We start from the raw sequence: 20,421 nt of genomic DNA on the forward strand, positions 1-20,421 counted from the left end.
GGGGAGGGGCACACTGTTTTGTTTTTTTATTATTATTATTATTATGCTAACGTTTCACAACAAAGGTTCGTTCCGAATGATAAACGGAAAAAAAATCAGATGCATCTGATTTTCGTTATCAGAAAATTTGAATACGTTAGGTTTCATTATTTCTTTAATTTGGAAATTTGGATGAATGCGTCCGAATGTCCGAATATGCAGATATTTGTACAAATTTCAATTCAGAACAAAGCAAATCTTACATGTCTGTGGTCTGAGACCATTCCCTGCCAGCACCCACGCCCAGCCGGAACGACAGCACATTGCCTCAGGTGGCAAATACCATAGAGAAAGCCCTGCTTACAGATGAGCTGCTGCTCAGTTACTGTCCAATCAGTGTCTGTGGGACAGTGAGGTGACCAAAAGTCAAGTCACCGGTCTGATTGGAAAGTCTGGCAGAGCCATGTAAATCATAGGACTGAATTAGCTGAAATATAAGCCCTTTGGCAGGTAAGACTGCATTATATGTATTTTAATTGTGTGTTTATTTGTTTGGCTGCAGTTCAGCTTTAAACATTTCTGTTACAGGGTGTTCATTAGTGACCTTACCTGACTGAGTGATGACAGACACCATGACATACAGGCTTGATCCCAGCATATCTTCTGAAGACTTGAAATATTTCACAAGGTCTTTTCTATGCAGTTTGGCTTTCCCTTCACCATCAGCAATCTGGAAGTTAAGGCCAGAAAAGCAGCAAAGAAAAGCAGAATTAGCATGAAAGCATAGCAGCTATGACTAAGCCCGAGTAAGGCAGAAACGCGTCAGCAGTTGTTCTTTGTACAGATGCATGTTAAATAAAGTTTGAATTTCTTTGGAAGATCATTGTGTGCTGGTTCTACAGTTTTTGAGCTTATCACTCCAGGAGAGAGTCATCCACAATCCACCAAATGTGGATTGTGGGGACGCATGATGAACTGTGCACTTTGTTTTTTAGTTTACATCTGCCTTCATTGAGGCTCACTTTGTCAGATGGAAACTTTGGATTGAGCTATCTAGTGTGGTAACTGATAACTTATCTATCTTATCTTATTCTTTGTGTGTAAATTTCAGTTTGAGCTATATAGCTTAGCTTTCCCAACAAAGTAGAAAAGGTCAGCCTGGGAAACTTGTGAAAATGAGTCTAAAGTCCCACATGCTGGTTGGAAACAAATATATGAATATATGCAATATTTCATATTTATCTGTCATTAAAAAAAACCTGCTAATATTTGATAAAATGTCATTTTGTAGATCTGACTATAATACAGAAAAGAAATGGCAAAACTGCCCTATATTTCCCTTAAAAATGATGAGATGCTTTCCACCTTTCACACTCAGTTATGTGTGTTGTTTTTATACCTTATGACTACCGATTGTCAGGGTACATCAGTCAGTGCCCATAGTGCAGCTATTGCCTGGATTGCTGCATGAAACTATGCTCATGTGCGTATTCAGCACTACGGTGCTAGTAATGCGCAAAAACGATGCTCACGCGCTGTAGCGTGCGCACGCCTGTTCTTGGCGCAGGTGGGGTATTTAAAGATGGCTCTTGCATCTGCACCTTGAGAGATCTTCAGCTGTACTCTGCATCTGTGATTCTGTTCCTGATATCCGTTTGACCCAGCTTGATTCCTGTTGTGTTACTGACTGTGTCTGTTTGCTGCCTGCCTTGTGACCTCGGCTCGTCTCTGACCATTCTTCTGCCTCCTGATTTGGACCATTCTGCTCGAAAATGTGTATGACCCGGCCTGCTCCTGACTTCGCTTCTGTCTCCTGCTTATGTTCCACGCTGACCGCACGTTACCAATCTGGCTTGTTCCTGACTACCTTTCAGCTCCTCACACCAGTGTCGTCTGATCTGCCAGCGACCACCAGCTACCTCTGGCATCCTGTCTTCAGCATCAGCGTATCCACTGTGTCAAACAGTCATACCAGCCCCTCTCTGTCTGTAGAACTACTGTTCCATCTCCAGTGGGGCTCAGACGAGAGCTGCAAGGGAAGACCTTCCTCGTCACTTCAGGCTCACACCAAGGTACGTGATACCGATTAAGGAATGTTCTTTATTTTATATATTTTCTATAGTAATATATTTTGCCTTCAGACTTTGTTGGTTCAAATCTGAGTCATAAAACCATAACATGGAATCACGGTATGGGATTGTGTCGACGGTCAAGGTGCATTCAGCCTGCAGTTTAAATCAGTTTTAAATTACATAGAGACATAAAATAGAGACGGCAGAAAAGGACCCAGTGAGTTTACTTTTTTTTGTGTGTATAGGGAAGGGAGTTCTTGTAAATTGACTTACTGTTGACTGACGCACTACCTCTGCTGGAAGGTCTGTTCGAAGCATCAACTAACTACGCTTTCGGTAAAATACTTTCTAAGGTTAGCTTTGAACTTTCCTCCTGAGAGTTTGAGGTCAGGACCTCGTGTTTGTGATCTTAGCTTCATACTGAATATACTGAACTCCTGAACTTTATTTACACCCTTAAAGTAGAAGAAAAGTTAAAAAACAAAGAATTCCTAGGAAGTTGGGATATTTGGCAGAAGGCTCATGCAATGTGTCTTCTGCCAAAAACCTTCTTCCTCTTTCCTCTGGAGATTTTGTATTCTTGTGGACACAAAATGTTGTGAATGGGCCTGAAGCTGGTGAGGATGAAGCAACGGTGTGCATGAGCAGGAGTGGCTTCATGAATGGCCATCCAATGCCCGAAGAGGATTCCCATGGAACTCAGAAGGGGTGGTGGTGGAGATGGCGGCGGTGGAGAGTCGAGCAGCAGACAGAGGATTTGTCGAAGAGTGCTAGAGAAGGGCGCCCTTGTAAGGTAATTATGCCCTAAGAAGATTCCCAAGCAACTCGGAAGTGGTGGCGGTGGAGATGGCTGCATAATGTACAAGAATGCAAAGCATACATACACAATATGGGAAAAGCCTAATCAGGACGTAGTGGTTTACTACTGTTTTAATGTATTTGAAGGATTCGGTCATCTCCCTCCTCTCCCTTTTTTCCTCCAGACCACACATATCAAATTCCCCCAGACTCTCCTGATATATTTTATCCCTCCGACCTTTCACCATTTTTATTGCCCATCTCTTGATTCACTCTATCTTAGTAATATGTTTCTATAATTGAGAAATGGAAGTCCAGCCAGTTAATCTGGCAGGTCACTGGGTAAGTATGATGTGAAAGGAGGATATATGTGGTATACTAGGGTGTAAACTCTACATTTAGCATGTGAACTCTACATGCAACATAATAAACATTACACTTAAGACTTGGTTCACATTTTTGCGCTGTGTTAGCACACAATCATTAATGTGCATTGCATTAGGACATTTGGATGGACTGCCTATCTCACCAAAGGTGCATGCAGCATTTTTGGCAGAGCAAAGCAAAGCAATGCACATAAGTACATTGCAGTGTATCGGACTGAGCTGCAATGCAAGTGTGTTGTGAAGGTGCATTAACATTAATGCAGAATGACAGTGTGAACGGGGTCTAAAAGAATCACATGAATCAAAGTTACATGTTCTAAAAATAATGTTTATAGTTATACAAATCTTACTCACTCCATTCTCAAGGAATCTTGTAGGTTTTTCATTGAGTTTTCTGTTTTCACACCGAACACAACAAATGCTTTTCCGTTGACTGACATTCCACCTGGGTAACTAAAAATAAATGAAGGAAAACGTGGATTACACCGGCAAAAGTCTTACTGTTTACATCATAGCAATGAAAATGTCAAGAATAGTGCAAATACAAAAATCACACACCAAAAGGTAACAAAGCTTTAGGTGTGGGGTGTGTGTCATCTCACAAGGGCTGTGCGGGGTGTTAGGAGGGCTGTGCGGTGTCTCGCCATGGTTGCACAGAGTATTAGGAGGGCTGTGCCGCATCTCACCAGGGCTATCTGGGGTGGTACGGTAGGAGGGCTGTGCGTCGTCGCAACAGGGGTTTGAAGGCAGGCAGTGGAGGTCCACAGGAAGGAGGAGGAGAAGATGTGTGGCTGGCTGTAAGCAGTGCCACAAGGTCCCCAGAAGGAGTGGGATCTTGCAGTAGTCTCTTGTGTTTAAAAATTGAAAGCACCGGTATCAGCGCTTAGTATCAAGGCATTTTCACGAGTATGAGTACCCATGAAAATGCCCAGTATCAGCACCAATACCGATATCGGTATTGGAGTACCCCTGATAGAGATCACTGATCACTAGAACACACACAGGCATCATAAACTAGAAATATAAACTATGTTCCATGTACTCACCGAGCTTGCATCCCAATTTCACACTCTTTATCATTAATGTGAAAGAACTTCTTGTGTGGTGTCAGTTTTATTTCAAAGCTGGGCAAGGCTGCAGAAAAAAATAAATCAATCAATAATCAAACAGGAAAAGCAAAGTGATTAAAGTATGTCTAAATTCAATATATTTTTTATTTTGGATAGAGTAGGGAAGGGTAAAACCTCTGTCAATTTTCTGGGGGGTTTTTGCCATATTTTTCTCATTAGGGAGATTTCCCCTTACTTGTTATTCTGCTGAATCAACAGGTTGTGAGAGAATAGAATTTCAATGTGATTCCCTTTTAGTCAGTTTTCATGGGAATAAGTGTCACTAGTATAAGATTTCCCTTCAATTCCTTTTCTGGTGGCAACTCAAAATTTTAGACTTACCATCACTTTAGTTACAAGTGACATTGGTGATCAGGACAATTTGAGGGAATGAATTTTGCTAAAGGGCACACAGAGAGCAATGCAAATCTGACAGTGGTTATATTCCCTCACTGCTTTGCCTAAATAAAATAAAAAATGCCTTAAGTGTAAAAACAATGAGGTTCGATGATCCTCAAATCGAATGGGGAGAAGAGGGATTCATGCTGAGCATGGTGCCAGCACCACCCTCAATTCTCCAAATTCCTAATATTTGGAAGTCAGCAAAGGGCAATTACATATAAATCTTGTGTGTTGGGTCAGGCAGAGTTTTGAGACACATCTCATATCATCCCACACTAGAACACATCTCAGCTCAAGACCCAAGCAGACAATAATAAATACCATTCAACTATTGTAAAAATTCTAGCCGTATCAAAAATCCTGCTTAGCACAGAATCTTTACAGCCTGGTAATGAGTCCAGTTGTAAGTGGCCATTTGGATGTCAAAGAACCCATAAGCAGAATGACTCATAATCCAAGCCCTACTAATAACAGTGGAAACATGCCTGTCCGATATACAACTACACAATAAACATCTACAAGTAACTTTGACTGTGTTGGATATATGTTTATATAACTAATGTATCAGAGACTAACAATCAGTTTGATACTAAACATGTCTATGCCATAATGCACCACAGCCGGACTGGGCACATGAAAGGGATAAGATTAATTGAATGTGTGATATTTATCAAATCGTGATTTCATTGTACTAAATAACAAGGTGGTTGTTATGTTGTAAAGCATGGTCATCTGGAAATACTGATACAGTTAGGAAAACTGTCCACTGAAATATCAAAAACGCTTCAGCACGCCTATGGGTTGTTGACCTTATAGGAGTGTCTACTAATGCAGGGCTCAAAATTTAAAGTTCTGAGCTACTAGCCATGCCTTAAGAGTTACTAGCCACCAGTTGCCCCACCTAACCCTTACCCTGCCCCGGCCTTAACTCCCCCCCTAAACGCACCCTCTTAAATAATCTTATGATAATTCTTATCTTATGATAGTTGCTGCTTGTAAACGGCAGATTAGGGATTCCTGCGTTAGGAACTTGCATTTTCCTGCAGCAGGAATCCCTAATCTGCCCATCACACCTGAAATATACTGTAGGTGTGAATGGGGCCTATGATACACATACACTAAAGGTGCCCATACACCTGCCGATTATCGTACCATAGTTGTGGGCGATCCCGCGATCGTACGATAATCGGCAGGTTTATGGGCAGCGTGCGACCGCTTCTACTGTAAGGTCGCACGTCTTTTGTCCTCCGAGCGCGCTGGAAAACCTGCTGAAAATCACACGATTTTTGGTGGGTTGGCCCGCTCAGTGCTGCAATCATCGGAAGCCCTCCCCTCAGCAGGGAGGACTTGCGATGATCGCAAGTACGATCTGCCTGTCCAAGATGGGCAGATCGTACGAAATATTAATAACCTTACAACCATCGCACAATGAAAGTCGTGCGATGGTTGTAAGGTGTATGGGCAAACACCCCCCTGCCCCCTCATCCCCTCACCTGTTCACGTCTTTGCAGGGAGGAGGCTGTGAGCACTGCAGGATCGATCCCTGCTTATCTGGGGGTTATTAGAGAGGTCTGCAGCAGACCTCATTAAGCACCCCCAGATAACCAGGGATCGATCCTGCTTGCATACATTCTTTCTTTCGGCCGGAGCTCAGAACTGTCAGAGGTACGGCCGAAGGAAGCCAGAGCTGATAGGAGCTGCTCTGTGGTCTGCATCCGACACAGATGCAGACCGTGGAGCTGCTAGTCTGCGACCGTGTGCCTGACATATCAGCTGGCTGCGGGCCACATAGTACCGGCTTGCGGGCCTGAGTTGGCCCGCGGACCGGTACTTAGAGACCCAGATTTCCACTCGCCCTCACCTTATTTTTACCCGCCAAATGCGAGCAGGCGAGTGGAAATTTTGAGCCCTGTACTAATGTAAAATAACAGCCTCAAGGCGTTTCCTCCGTTTTCGTTGGAACTCCCGTCTTTGGCAGTTCACCTGCCTTCCCTTCGGCCTGAGCTCCGCCCCTTGGTGCTTCACCAAATTGCTAAAACCGGTGATCGCCTTTTTACGCTCCCGAGGCATCCGCTCTATCATCTATCTGGACAAGTAAAGAAAGTTATGCAAAATATTCGCCTCCTGTCTTTAATAAAATCCTGATTATTCGGTCACTAAAGCTAGAATAATCATCAATTTTCAGCACACTTACACCACACCCCTCAGCTCTCTCAAATGGGTACTTGTCAAAATGCCCTGTTTTTACAGGGGGTCAGGGTCGGGGAGTGGGGGGGGGGCGCAAAAATGCACCTTGCCTGTGTAGGCAGGAAACCTAGCACTGGCCCTGAGCACAACCTGGATTATGACACCATTTTTAGTGAATGCAGTAGTGTCCTCTCTCCACACCCAGCTGGCTTATTGGACAGGAGTAGCAGTAGACCAATGAAGTCATACCTCAATTACCTCTTTCCTTTCTTTCCTTATCAGCATTTTTGTTTTGTCACACCTGATTGGCTTCCAGTCCTGTACCTCCCTCTCTCAGGCTAATTGCTGTATTATAGGTGATTGCTAAAGTCTAATAACAAGTCCAATTTAGTTTCTTACACTTGTTGCATTTCACACACAAAAAATGTATGATGTATTAAAGGAGAACTAGTTCTAGCCGACCTGTGACAATGAGACTGTCACAGGTTGGCTCAGTAGATCGGGAGGTGAGCGAACACATACCGGCGTTCGCTCACCTCTCGACCCTGTCACGGCAGAGAGCCGTGACAGGATCGAGAGGGGCTGGATTCCCCACTCCGATCTGCCAGCGCTGACTGGCGGAACGGACGGGGGAGGGGGCGGGTACAGCTGGCTCTGCCTCTAGATAGGCAGAGCCAGCTGTAAGTCTGTAGCTCGCGGTATACTGAGCCTAGGGTGAAGGGAGGACGCTAGTTTGTGTCCTCCCGTTACCCTAAAGAGAACTATGGTGAAAAGCCATAACCCCATAGTTCTCCTTTAATGAATAAAGAGCTGCATTCATTTGTGTATTTTATGTCTGCCGGGAACTCAGCTCGTGATAACATTTTCACCAGGTTCTACTGGAACCCCTATTCAGATATTATGCAATCATAGCACTGATCCAATTCTCTTACCATATTCTTTCACCTCGAAATGCGTGGTATAGTTATGCAGAGAATCTTCATACTTCGCAGTGATAGTCCATAGCCCCAGGCTAAGGGTAGTTGGCGATAAGAAATTAATGATCTTTACTTCAAAGAACAATACTCGTTCAGAACAATTTACAAAAGCTTAGGAATGTGCTTTCCATACTTCTATGGTCATGTTTTTTTCATTGAGATAACATTGAGATGCATTTTAGGAGGTCAAATTATCATTTTTTCACAAAAGATTCACAGAATCTTTCACTACATATGCACACATTTTGTATGCACACATTTTTTAATAAGATTCAGTTGGAAAAGGCATGAAAACTGGTTGAAAGTTGTGTGAATCTTGTGTGAAAACGTTTGTAAATAGAGGTGGCGGAGTTTGGGGTGGATTTGGTTGGCTAGGTGACCCAAGGACATATGCAATGCACATGTCATGTTATAGTGCACATTGTTTAATAGACCCTTATGTGTTAAAGAGCGTGTTAAGGGTTACATGTTTAGTGTTGAATGGGGGTTTAAATGTCAAGGGTTCATTTTAAGGGTTAGGTTAGGTGTTAGATGTTCAGGTAGCAGAGAATTAAACATTAGAGCAGTACTTAAGTGTAGGGAAAACTTTACTAAAGTGAACGTTCCATGAAAATGGAAGGCCTACTTTAATCACAGCCTCAAATACAAATGGCTTAAAAAAACATTGAAAAAAAAAAGGTTTGTACCAAAAAAAAAAGAAAAGAAATACTAATTTTGGCTTCCGGAAGGCATGGGTAATATCACCGTGCCTTACTGTTGCCCCTCCTGAGAGTTGGTGCTTGGAATTCCACAAAAATATGCTGCATACCACTGCAAGACAACAATCTCATTGGATTTTGACTGCCCAGCTCTTCCGGGGAGCATCGGAAGGCACGCCGAGGTACGTTTTTCAACTTTATTTTTCATTCACTTCAATAAGCCATTTGTATTTGGGAGGGGGCTGTGAGTAAAGCAAACCTTCAATTTGCTTTCATAGGAAAACACCGGTCTGATACTTGCAAACACTAGACAGAAACCCTGTGCTGAAAACAACTAGTGTCTGAAAGCTCGGATTACAGATGGATAACGAGTGGAGACCACTATAGATAGACAACATAGCTGAGATCAATTTATCATTTCACATTGTGCCTACTAGAAGTTATAACAGCCCATACAGGCATAAAACAGAACAGAAAAAAAGTAAAATACTCTCTATATTTTGTTATATGGATCTTCTCAAGGAGCTGAAGACCTCTTGCATACACGGAACTCAGAGTTTAAAATACACATAAAGACAGACCCAGAGATAATAAGCAAAGGGGCTATGTGACTGGTGGGAGGAACTTTCCCTGGGAAGGGGTTAAAGTTTGAACAGCAGATCTAACCTTATTGGAGGATGAGGGTCAGGTGGTAGGGAGGAGCTTCATGGGTAGGTACTGCAGGGGCTGCTCAGAGTCCTTTCTGGCAAATTGATAAAGGGATATGATTGTCCCACCTGACCTGCCCTCTCTTATCCAATGTTGATGGCAGTTGGGCTATATACTTTATGTATGATATATACAGTATGTGTGTGTATTTCTTGCAGCAGCTTGGTGGCTTACGGGGTCTGTAAAATGTGAGACAAACACAAAGAAAGGGGGGGGGGGCATCTAGTGGTATGGTACTTCACCCACAGGTGTCAGCTGTTGATGGGGGCTTGGCTTATTTGTAAGTCAGGAATAGTTAGTTCTGGAGCTGTCCCCCAGTGTGGCTAGTGACAGGGGGTGGATCTAGCAAATCGGGTTATTGTGATTGGAACAGGATAATTGTTATATGGTTACATATAAGGGCTGCTGCGGCCATTGAAATCCATGTTGCACAGTCTATGTGTTTATTGGGAACCTAATGAAGGGGTCGAAATTGACAAATCCATCAGTCATGTAAGTCAACAGCAATTTCTGAATCTAGATGTTTTCCCCCATCTGATATCTCAGAATATGTAAAACATTTATGGTATTAGTTCTACTCCTCGTTGTTCAGGATTTTTTTTTGCAGTTCCTTGGACATTTAGTTCATGGGTCAGGGTAGAGATCCTTGATCAGCAAAATAACATTGACAATTGTATAATCTTCTGCTAACTGCAACGATATGGTTTTGGTTTCTTAGTGGATGCTTTTTCTAAAGACACAAATAATCTATTTTCACACACCAATTACCCCTCTTACCTGGCTGGTTCTGTTAGCTGATAAGCTTTTGCAACCACACCGGAGTTAACATGAACTGATTCTTGCTTCACAATGATATTATCCGGAGTCTGTAAAAATGCAACAAAGCAATGTTTAGGCTATAAATGTATGCAGCTCCATGAAGTCGATGTACAAGTAAAACCATTCAAAAATAAAAGATTATTTCAGGCATTTCAAGGAGGAACAACAGATGACTTTAGACATCAAAGAAGTACAGGATGTGCAGACATAGTTCAACTGCTTGGGGCTGGGTTCACACCTGGGCATTTTACAGCGCGTTCTTATGCGCTGTAAAACGCTCAACATGTGAAAACAAATTATTGCCTATGGGCATGGTTCCCACCTGGGCGTTTTACTTGGGTCAGTGAGTTTGCCCAAGAAGCACCAAGCTTCTGTCTTATCTTAAACTTATATATATGCACTATGTGGCTCTCCATTAAACCCCCCCCCCCCCCCATCTCACTCCCAGAAATGTGCCCATTGAAATTTACTGATATTATGTTGCAATCAGGTCCTTACATGAAATGGAATGCTGCTGCTACTTCAAATATTAAGCTAATACTTATGTTTAAATTAATAACGTGCTGGATTAGTGTGATCCTAGTTAATTGTATTACTTCATTGCTGTGCTGTATGTGTATAGACCAATGTAGTTGGATCTGTATGTGCGTTATAATTAATCAAAATGAATCGATTAAAAAAATTCGATTAATCGAACACGAAAATTTTAATCATTACCAGCCCTAATATATATATATATGTATATGTGTATATATATATATGTATATATATATATACACAAAGTATATATACACACAGTATATATCCTATAGGAATATATCATAGATATCATATACCTATAGGAATGAATGGGGCTGTGGCACGCACATACAGTATAAGCAAAATAAGAAGGACTCGCCAAGGCACTTTCTGAACAAAGGCTATGCAACTCAGAGCAGGGATGGACAATGAGTAATACTGGAACATGGTTAGAAGTATCGGACCAGGGGTGTAGAGCCAGTGAACTTTGGGTCATGGCACTAAACAGATTAGTAAATGTAAACATGCATAAATACATAAAAATTGTTTAACAGAAAAATTAGACTCAGGCTTACCAAAACTTCAACTTTTAGAGGCCTTTCCTTTGGCTTCAGTTTGTAGTCCATGGCAAATATCCAATAAAGTACTAGAAAACAAGAGAAGAAACAAAGCATTAAATTCTGCTTCTTTTTAATATAGCAGGATGCTGGGAGATAATGTCAGCCACAGGCTCATCAAATGTGAATACACCCAGCCCCCTTATAGCGATCTGTCCCACTTCTAGGACAAGAGGGAGGTGAGCGTTCCCTTCTTCTGATCTAGCCCATATTCTTCAGGTTCTATCTTAAAATAAAATTTGCAATAGAGCAAGGAAATTAAATTTTGGATAGAGATCTCTCTAAGGAGAAAGCAGACAACACTTAAGCCACATTTGTTTAGTGAAATGGAAAAAATTAGAAACTCTATAATTTTTCTTTGACAGAAAGCCATACCTGCCCTCTACCATGTGGACCTTGCGGTCACGGTCCAAATGATTAGACACATGGTCCAGCAAGCATGGGCAGGAATGGTACATCACGTTCACAACACCCTAAGCAAATAACATGGTGGCTGGTTAGGATGCAGGATGGGGCACAAAGCTGGGGCTGATAATACCGGCCCTTATCCTGCAACTTATTGACAGTGTGGTCACCTCTCCCCTTCTCCTCTATGGCCTCAGTCCCCCGAAGCACCCGAGAGCCTACGCTGCATCCCTGGAAAATACTGCCACACTGTTTTGCAGTTGATATACCTGGGACACAGAAGACACACCGGGCCATAGATTTTGGAGGCTCTAGAGAGACTGTCAGCCTAGCTTTGCCCCATTGGGGAGATTTACATGGAGATGCAACAGGAAGTATGCAACAGGAAGTATAGAAAGTGAGTCTCCAGGATAGATGGCCCACTGAAAGATTTTCCCTTTATTCCTGCTCCATAGCATAAATTTCTGTCTCTGTGTCATAGGTCACCAGGACAAATATAAAGAGTGAATATACATAACAGGTGCACAGATGCCAATCCGACATGTTTTCTAATCCTACTTTACACTAAAGCTAAAACAAATTTGGGGCTATACATAAACTTCAATCAAGTGATCAATGCCTTTATCCAGCGGACTGATTTTGTAAACTACCTTTTGAGCCCGGGTTGTAGATGGGCTTGTCCGTCTGTATAAAGACATGTCCAGCATTAAACGACAACAGGACAACTTTCTCCATCTTGCAAGCCATTGAGTTTACACTCACTGAGACAAACTGTTTCTTTGTAGGGTCTATAAATTCATTTTGTTCTGGAATCTGAAAGTAAAGCAGAGCAGATAGAAGACTGAGATTAATGTGTGTCTGATTTTTGTTTTAGGATGTACTTGTTTGGCATAAAATAAAAAAGTTTCATAAACTTTTAAGTATGTGGCAGAAACAGAAGCATGTATGGCATGATTATGCTTCTGGATGAAGGTGTCAGCTGATACCACACAGGCAATGGTAAAATCAGATCTTTTTTATGGGCTCCCCTCCCTCTATTAAAAAAATGTGGCCAAGCAATACTTACCCTCTTCACACTACAGAGCTGGCCTCTGTTTCTTTCATCCACCTAGCACTGCTGGTCTCTTCTAAGTCAAATAACAGCTAATGTCATTCAACCCCCTTCCTTAGAGCCAAGACTGTCATGCACTGGTTCCCAATGGGTGCTTCATCATGCACCCTGGGCTCACAGTACTCTTGGACTTAGTAGTGCTTACATATCATTATGTGAGGTCTGCTCAATCCAGTAGGAAGGACTGTTCACTTCTGCTACAAAGAAAGTCAAGAAATACCAATCTGACTGATGTTCTAACTCTTCACCCTGGAAAATAACAATCTGACCAGTGTCCTATCCCTTTCCTGTGAGGAACATTGACTGGACCTATGTCCTAAAAATTCCCTGCCAGGAATAACAATTTGACCAATGTTCTAACCCTTCCCCATGAAGAAATAACAATTTGACCAATGTTCTAACCCTTCCCCATGAAGAAATAATAATCTGACTGATGTTTTAATCCATCCCTATGAGGAACAACAATCTGACCAATGGCCTAACCCTTCCCTTTGCGTAATAACAATCTGACCAATGACATAACCCTTCCCTGTGAAGAATAACAATCTGACCACTGTTCTAACCCTTCCCCATGGGGAACAACAATCTGACCAATGTTCTACCATTTCCCTAGGGAGAGGGAGGAATTACAGTTAAAGTTAGTGGGAAATCTAATATTTTCCATGATGAGACAGGTATAACCTACTTGCCCAGTGTCCTGTTGGAATAAAGGAAGCACATGCTAGGATGGAAGGGGGTTGAAGTGAGTTATTTCTTACAGATATGAATCCTCAAAGCATTCTTCCCTATATAATTGTATTACTTAGAGGGCCTATGCAGAATATGAAAACCAGAAGAGGAAACATTCAATGGGCTAAATATTTTTCACATGCCACAGTAATTCTAAAAGCTCAGAATAGGATCCATATAGATCAATATGCTCAAATAGTTTAAATGTCCCCAGGGCTAGTATATCAGCTTAGGGTGATATGAATCTCGGTTGCTGCCAACATTACCGTTAGTTTGACTGCATCCAGAAAGGAATTGCCACCATTGAGGAAGACTTTTCCCTCAGCGAGATGAATTCTTTTCTGAGGGAAATCCCGAATCAAAATCTGAGCCTCGAATTTTGAATTGTGTCCTTGGGCATCCACCACAATGGTCTCCTCACTATCTACTCACAGCACATTGGGGGTGATAAGGATGCACCTGTCCAGAAAAAGGGTATTTGAAAACATAGTGATTAAGAGTGAAGTTAATTATTCATCTTCAATTGTTCTTTGATGGTTCAAAATATTGATTTTATGCATTATCTCACTGGAGAGACATAATAAAGTGCCATAAAAATGGTTAGTTGTGAAAATGTTGCTTTTTTGTGCTACTTTTACCAACATAATACAATATGAAATACAGTATAATATAGTATGAATAAATCACATGATGACATATTTCTGTGATAATACTCAGCACATTTTAAGAATATTTTGAGATTAAAATTTGCAGGAAAACATTTTTAGATGAGCTATACCTCTGGAGAAGGGGGGTTGGGGGGGTGCAGGTTATCCCCCCATATTAGTGCTATATTTTGTGTGCACATGCCAAGACACTCTTGGTCATGTGATCACAAAGCAATTGGTTTAGCGTACTTTTCCTCACAAGATTTCAGGAAATTGATGGTTCAAACATGCAAAGTTTGCTAATGTTTCTCGGGTGAGCTTGGTGAGAGAAACCTTTAGAAATCCACAGAAACAATTTTGCAACTGCTTAATCACTTCGCTGCCAGACCATTTTTTAAATTGGCATTTTTGGCTAAAAAAATGCTTAAAATCCCCAAATAATTATATATTTTCTAAAGCAGAGGTCCTGTAGATTAAAAAAATGATAGTTGCAATTTTCCTTGCCAAGTGCTATTTCCACAAATGTTTATCAAATCAATATTTTTGGTAATAAAATACACTAAAAAAGGTTTTAGTGCACACAAACACAATATAATACCACATTTTAAAAAAATATAAAGATGGGGTTGTGTTGGGTATATAGAGTTCAAACATATCAAACCATAAAATTGCTCATGTCGTGAATTGGCAAAAAAAAAAAACTACATTACCCAAAGACGTCCATTTAAAAAAAAATATTTTTTACATGTCACTTAAATTTTTTTAAACTTTTTTTATTGCTATCACATAGGGGCTCACAAGCACATAGCACAGAGCAGGGGCTGATAGCACAGAGGAAGAGACGTCAAGGGTTAAATAGCTTCTTCCCTGGCTTCTCTAGCCGGGGAATGACAGCTGAGGAGCCATAAGTATTGCAATCAGCGTCACTTCTGGCTCCATTCAGTGAAAAAGAAATTGGCAAATGGATGTTTTCTGGTCTCTCTTTCCACTTCGGCCTAACACCTGGTCCTGGGCCAGCAGGAGGGGTCATGGAGTCCGTGACGCAAGGTGGTGGGCAGTTAGGAACTCTTCACCAGCCTCTGAAAGTGATCTGGCGGTAGCTCAACCACCAGAATTGCTTCTAGTGTAAAGCTGTAGCTCGCGGTATACTGAGACGTCGCAGTATAGCGCAAGCTGCTGCTCGCGGTATACTGAGACGCCGCAGCTGAAGCGGATCCCGACAATTATGCCGGGATCCACACAGCTGTGTGACTGACAGCTGGCTCTGCCTATCTAGAGGCAGAGCCAGCTGTACCTGCCCCCTCCCCTGTCCGTTCTGCCAGTCAGCGCTGGCGGATCGGAGCAGGGAGGGGGGAATCCAGCCCCTCCCCTGTCACGGCAGAGAGCCATGACAGGATGGAGAGGTGAGCAAAAGACGGGATGTGTTCGCTCACCTTCCGATCTACTGAGCCGACCTGTGATAGTCTCATTGTCACAGGTCGGCTAGAACTATGAGGTGAGTGAAAAGCACTCACCTCATAGTTCTCCTTTAAAGCACCATCTCCCCCTCCCCTTTTTTTTTTTTAAATCTAGCTGCAGTAATTTTTGTGAATTTGGTATGTGTTTCTTTTTAATTTTATGTGTGCTAGTATTTGTCAATGCAGCTGGGCAGGGTAGTATGGTCAATTTAAGGAAAGTATCTGCAGTCATTGTTTCATTGAGTTTGGGGAGCCATCTCAGGTATGGCATCGCCATGGTAATGGATCATGTGAAGATTCAGTTGGTATCTGCAGTTGTGATCCAATGTTCCTGAGGCGGTGCTGTGCAGTTGGGGGCCTAGTACGCAGATACCAGGTGGTTTTGTAGTAAGATGACCTTCAAAGACCTTAAACTCAGTTACGATTATGTTGGTAAGGATGGTATTTGGCTTTGTATCTAATAAAATGGTTGCTGTGGCCACAAAAATCCAGGCCTGGTATTGGATAAGTTAAAGGTGGGGAATTTGGGGTGGATTTGGTTGGCTATATACAATGCACATGACATATTATTGTGCATGGGGATGCACTGATACAGTTTTTTCAGTACTCGCCGATAGCGAATACTGATACCGGATGTCCCATTAAGGAAGCCAGGCGGTGTGTAATGACTCGCTGCATGGCTTCCTGATTAGCCAGGAAGCCGTCTCCATGCTCCCACCAGATGATGAGGTACCAATCAGGAAGCCGAGCGGCGAGTCATTACACAGCGCCCGGCTTCCTGATTGGCCAGGAAGCTGGCTCCATGCTCCCTCTTTACCAAGTGACAAAGAAGCATGGGGCCAGCTTCCCGGCCAATCAGGAAGCTGGGTGGTGAGTCATTACACGCCGTCCGGCTTCCTGATTGGCTAGGAAGCTGGCTCCATGCTCCCTCTTTACCAAGTGACAAAGGAGCATGGGGCCAGTTTCCCGGCCAATCAGGGAGCTGGGCAGCATGTAATGATTCGCCGCCCGGCTTCCTGATACTGGAAGTTCTTGTATCGGGATAAGTATCGGGAGCATTTGGGCGAGTACGAGTACTCGCCCAAATACTCGGTATCAGCACCGATACCGATACTAGTATCGGTATTGGTGCATTCCTGGTGCACAATGCTAGAATTTACTTGGTGAGCATATACTTGTTTGTGATATATAAACTTGTTTCTCTTAGCTCATAATTTCACCTGAATTTGTCTACACTAAATGATTGGCCATACAATAAGCACCAAAATAAAAATGTATTTCTTTAAGAAGAAAAGATTAACAAATTAAAGTAATTAAAATATTAATAATAATAATACTTATTATTATTAGTAGTAGTATTATTCATTACATCATTAAAATGTTTTATTGTTGACAATCAAGAAACAAAAATCAACAGCCTTACATATCCTATTATGTCATCCCTCTTATTTTCTAGACTTTTATATTCAAATAAATTGCTAATTTTCTCTTGTGACTCACAAAGCTTACAGTTACTAATTAATTCTACTTACGTTTGAGCTCCACCAATGAAAAGAATTATCAGTGAAAGTTCTAATGTTGTAGTCCCCATTCTTCATCAGAGATTCTGCGTTGTCTCTATTAGGCCAGAAATGAAATACCGGATTCTTATATTTCCATCAACGTCCTTGATCAACGTCCCCTCCCCACTAATCATTAAACACAATCACCAAATCATTGAAAACAAGTTAAGAGTCACCGTTTCCTAAAGTACATGGTAAGAAAAAAAGATTGCTGAAACCAAATTCACTAGGTAACTTCTGCTTTGTTTCTGTGAAAATGATAACTGACAAACTTTATTATTATTATTATTTTTATACAGGATTTATATAGCGCCAACAGTTTGCGCAGCGCTTTACAATATAAGGAAGACATGACAGTCACAATACAATCCAAGACAAAATACTAAGGAGGGCCCTGCCCGTGAGGGCTTACAATCTAAAAGGGTGGGGCAAGTGATACATGAGGAGGTAGCTGTGTGGGGATGATTGTTTGAGAAAGTGATTGTTCAGTGGTTAGGTTGAGGTGGGATAGGCTTCCCTCAAAAGATGAGTCTTAAGGGATCGCCTAAAGGCAGTCAGTGTGGGAGATAGACGGACAGGTTGGGGTAGAGAGTTCCATAGGAAGCACAGTTCAAGCTTGGGTGGTGCTTTGCATTTGTAGCAGAAGCCCTAAAGAGAGCAGATAATCTAAAAAGTTGTGTAATTCAGTGGCAGACATAATTTCCAAAATGTATGAGTCACCCATTTAGCTGTTGCCCAAGTAGAAACATTTAATCACTGTAGATAGATAGATAGATAGATAGATAGATAGATAGATAGATAGATAGATAGATAGATAGATAGATAGATAGAATAAAATAAGTATTCATCATGTCCATGGCAGTCAGGCAGGAAGTGAAGGGCGTTCTCCTGATATCACTTGGGTATTACAAACCAAAAATATGGTCTAGGACTAGGACAGTGGGCCCATGCACATGCCAACCCACAAATAGTGTAAATGGTCCCCTTAAGTTGAACTTAAGACACTAACCTCTTCCTTTCACCCTTTGACGCATCTTCATGGTGAATGATTGATCAGACCAGCAGAGTCTATGACACAGCCCTCCACTGAGCATTCAATCATAAAAGATCACGCAGGGCTCTGATCTGTCTGCATGGCTGTGCACTTACAAGCAGCCTTATCAGATAGATCACACAGTCCTGCAGTGCTGAGTAATCTTTTAGGAATGAATGCTCAGTGCTCTCAGTACTCTCTCAAAACTCACAGTTTTGGCTTGCAGTGACTGACCCCAATATGCTGATATTTTAGACCCAGAACTCACACACCAACATGGACAGATTATCACAAGAAACCAATTGAAACCTACAGGAGGAAACTTGTATTTACATTACCATAGTAGTCACAACCCGCTTTGCAAAATATAACGTACCTAAGGGACAATTCTGCAGGCTTAGGAAAAATTCTAGTATAAAGAAGAAGATTACAACACACTTACACTGCATTTACACAATGAATTTCTTGAAAAAGGTTACCCTGAGGCTAAGATTATGAAAGTTTGTTCCAAATATCTTTGGATTCCATCTATATCTACAACACTAAATGACAACAGTTCTAACATTGTGCTTTTTATTACACAGCTACAAAGCCATCCGACATTTTATAAATAAGAACTGGCATCTCCTACATCAGAACCCCAAAATAACTTCCGTTCTGTCCACCAAACTACAAGTCATTTTTAGAAGGGCTAAAAATATCAAGAACATCAAGAAAATGACCAAAAATAACTTGAAGCTTTTGAACAATTTCCTATTTGATAATAGGAAGGGAGTGTTCCAATGAAAAAAAACGAAGTTTCTTACATGCCAGTTTATCCTTCATGGATTAGGACACTTCAAGGCTAATGCTAGACATACTTACCCAATCACTCAGTTCATTACTTGCTCCCATGAGTTTGTCATGACTGATGGATTCGTCAATTACGTCCCTCTGTTAAAAACCTTAATGAACACACGGACTGTGCGACATGGATTTAAATGGCCACAGCAGCCCTTTATTAAACATACCAAAATTGAACAGTTACCAAACATAACCAAAATAACATACAAATAAATAATCTTAACGACTGTTTGATCTGAGAAGGGATCTTTGGGTGCCCATCAGCCAAAATAAGGCCTCTATTAAAAACCGCTCCCATGTCCCCAGCTGGATCCCCACCAGCTCGAGGACAGATACTGCTTCCCAAGTTTCAAGGGGCCAAGCCCCCGACAACTACCGACACCATCAAGGGGACGGAGCACCATACCAACTGATGGCCCCTCACTTTGTAACCGACTCACATTTCTGTACACCCAAAGACCCCTTAACCCGCCAAGCTGCCATGACATAAACAACCGTTCCAACTGCAAAAAATTAGCGGAGGGCGGGCAGGACTACCTGCTTCCTCCGTCGATTTTCCGGAAAGAATGCCCATCAGCACTTGCGGTCCCATACCGTGCGGCTCCTCCTCGACACCTGACTCCAACCTCCAATCAGGTAAGATCAACTGATTCCCATTATTATTTTAACCCCTTCTCGAGGGACTATTCCTTCCCCCAGTCATGCAGCCCCTCCACTCAGTCTCTCTGGGTCTGTCTTATATTGACTAAGATGTCCTTGTGTTTCACAGCATGTGGGCCGTACCTCTAGAACTTTGCATAAACAAAGCAGTGAACATCGAAGGTTTATAGAAAAACGTTATTTTGATCTTTCAGTATCCCGACACTTTGTTGTAAAACTCAATGCTGCTCTGATAACTTAATGGTGTTAGCTACTGAGGCTACCCTGAGGCTTTCCCCTACCCTCCCACAGGCTGAAAGATTCCATTCACTTTGCAGATAGGAGACATATTGGATTTATAAATTGAATACCATGGCCCCCCTCAGGTGTAAATAAAGATTTAGACGTACACACAATTTTATAATATGCTTACAGCCCCCTTTTTTTTTAAAATACATTTGCCTATATATGTTGTATATAATATCATCTATTTCTTTTTACCAAAACTCACTCTCATGTTCCCATATATAAGTATATACACTGCCCTGTTCTTGTTATTTTGTCATCTTGTTTTCAGGGTAGTAGATTATGATTTCTTTGTTTCTTTGTAATTTCTATGTTATCACTTGAGATTTTTGTTATGTTTTCTGAGATTATAGGGTTCCCTCTAGTGGTGCCAAGAAAATATCTATTTGTCCAAACCCTTCACTATGGACACCGTGGG

The 20,421-nt window shown here is 41.8% G+C and overlaps 1 protein-coding gene across 1 annotated transcript in view; it reads right to left on the reverse strand.

Moving 5' to 3' along the window:
• LOC108794609 (complement C3-like) overlaps positions 1–12,411 on the reverse strand; it is a 66,969-nt gene extending 54,558 nt beyond the window's left edge. The window contains exons 1-10 of the mRNA XM_018565689.1: positions 12,327–12,411; positions 11,847–11,945; positions 11,230–11,300; positions 10,094–10,182; positions 7,866–7,945; positions 4,282–4,369; positions 3,590–3,688; positions 2,599–2,821; positions 2,381–2,506; positions 589–709 (exon numbers count right to left, since the gene is read on the reverse strand). Coding sequence (XP_018421191.1) covers positions 589–709; positions 2,381–2,506; positions 2,599–2,821; positions 3,590–3,688; positions 4,282–4,369; positions 7,866–7,945; positions 10,094–10,182; positions 11,230–11,300; positions 11,847–11,945; positions 12,327–12,411 — 1,081 coding nt within the window. The remainder of the gene's footprint in view (positions 1–588; positions 710–2,380; positions 2,507–2,598; positions 2,822–3,589; positions 3,689–4,281; positions 4,370–7,865; positions 7,946–10,093; positions 10,183–11,229; positions 11,301–11,846; positions 11,946–12,326) is intronic.
• Positions 12,412–20,421: the final 8,010 nt, after the last annotated feature.

This window comes from Nanorana parkeri, unplaced genomic scaffold, assembly GCF_000935625.1.
Source record: "Nanorana parkeri isolate BGI_ZX_2015 unplaced genomic scaffold, ASM93562v1 scaffold874, whole genome shotgun sequence".
NCBI classification, from domain to species: Eukaryota; Metazoa; Chordata; class Amphibia; order Anura; family Dicroglossidae; genus Nanorana; species Nanorana parkeri.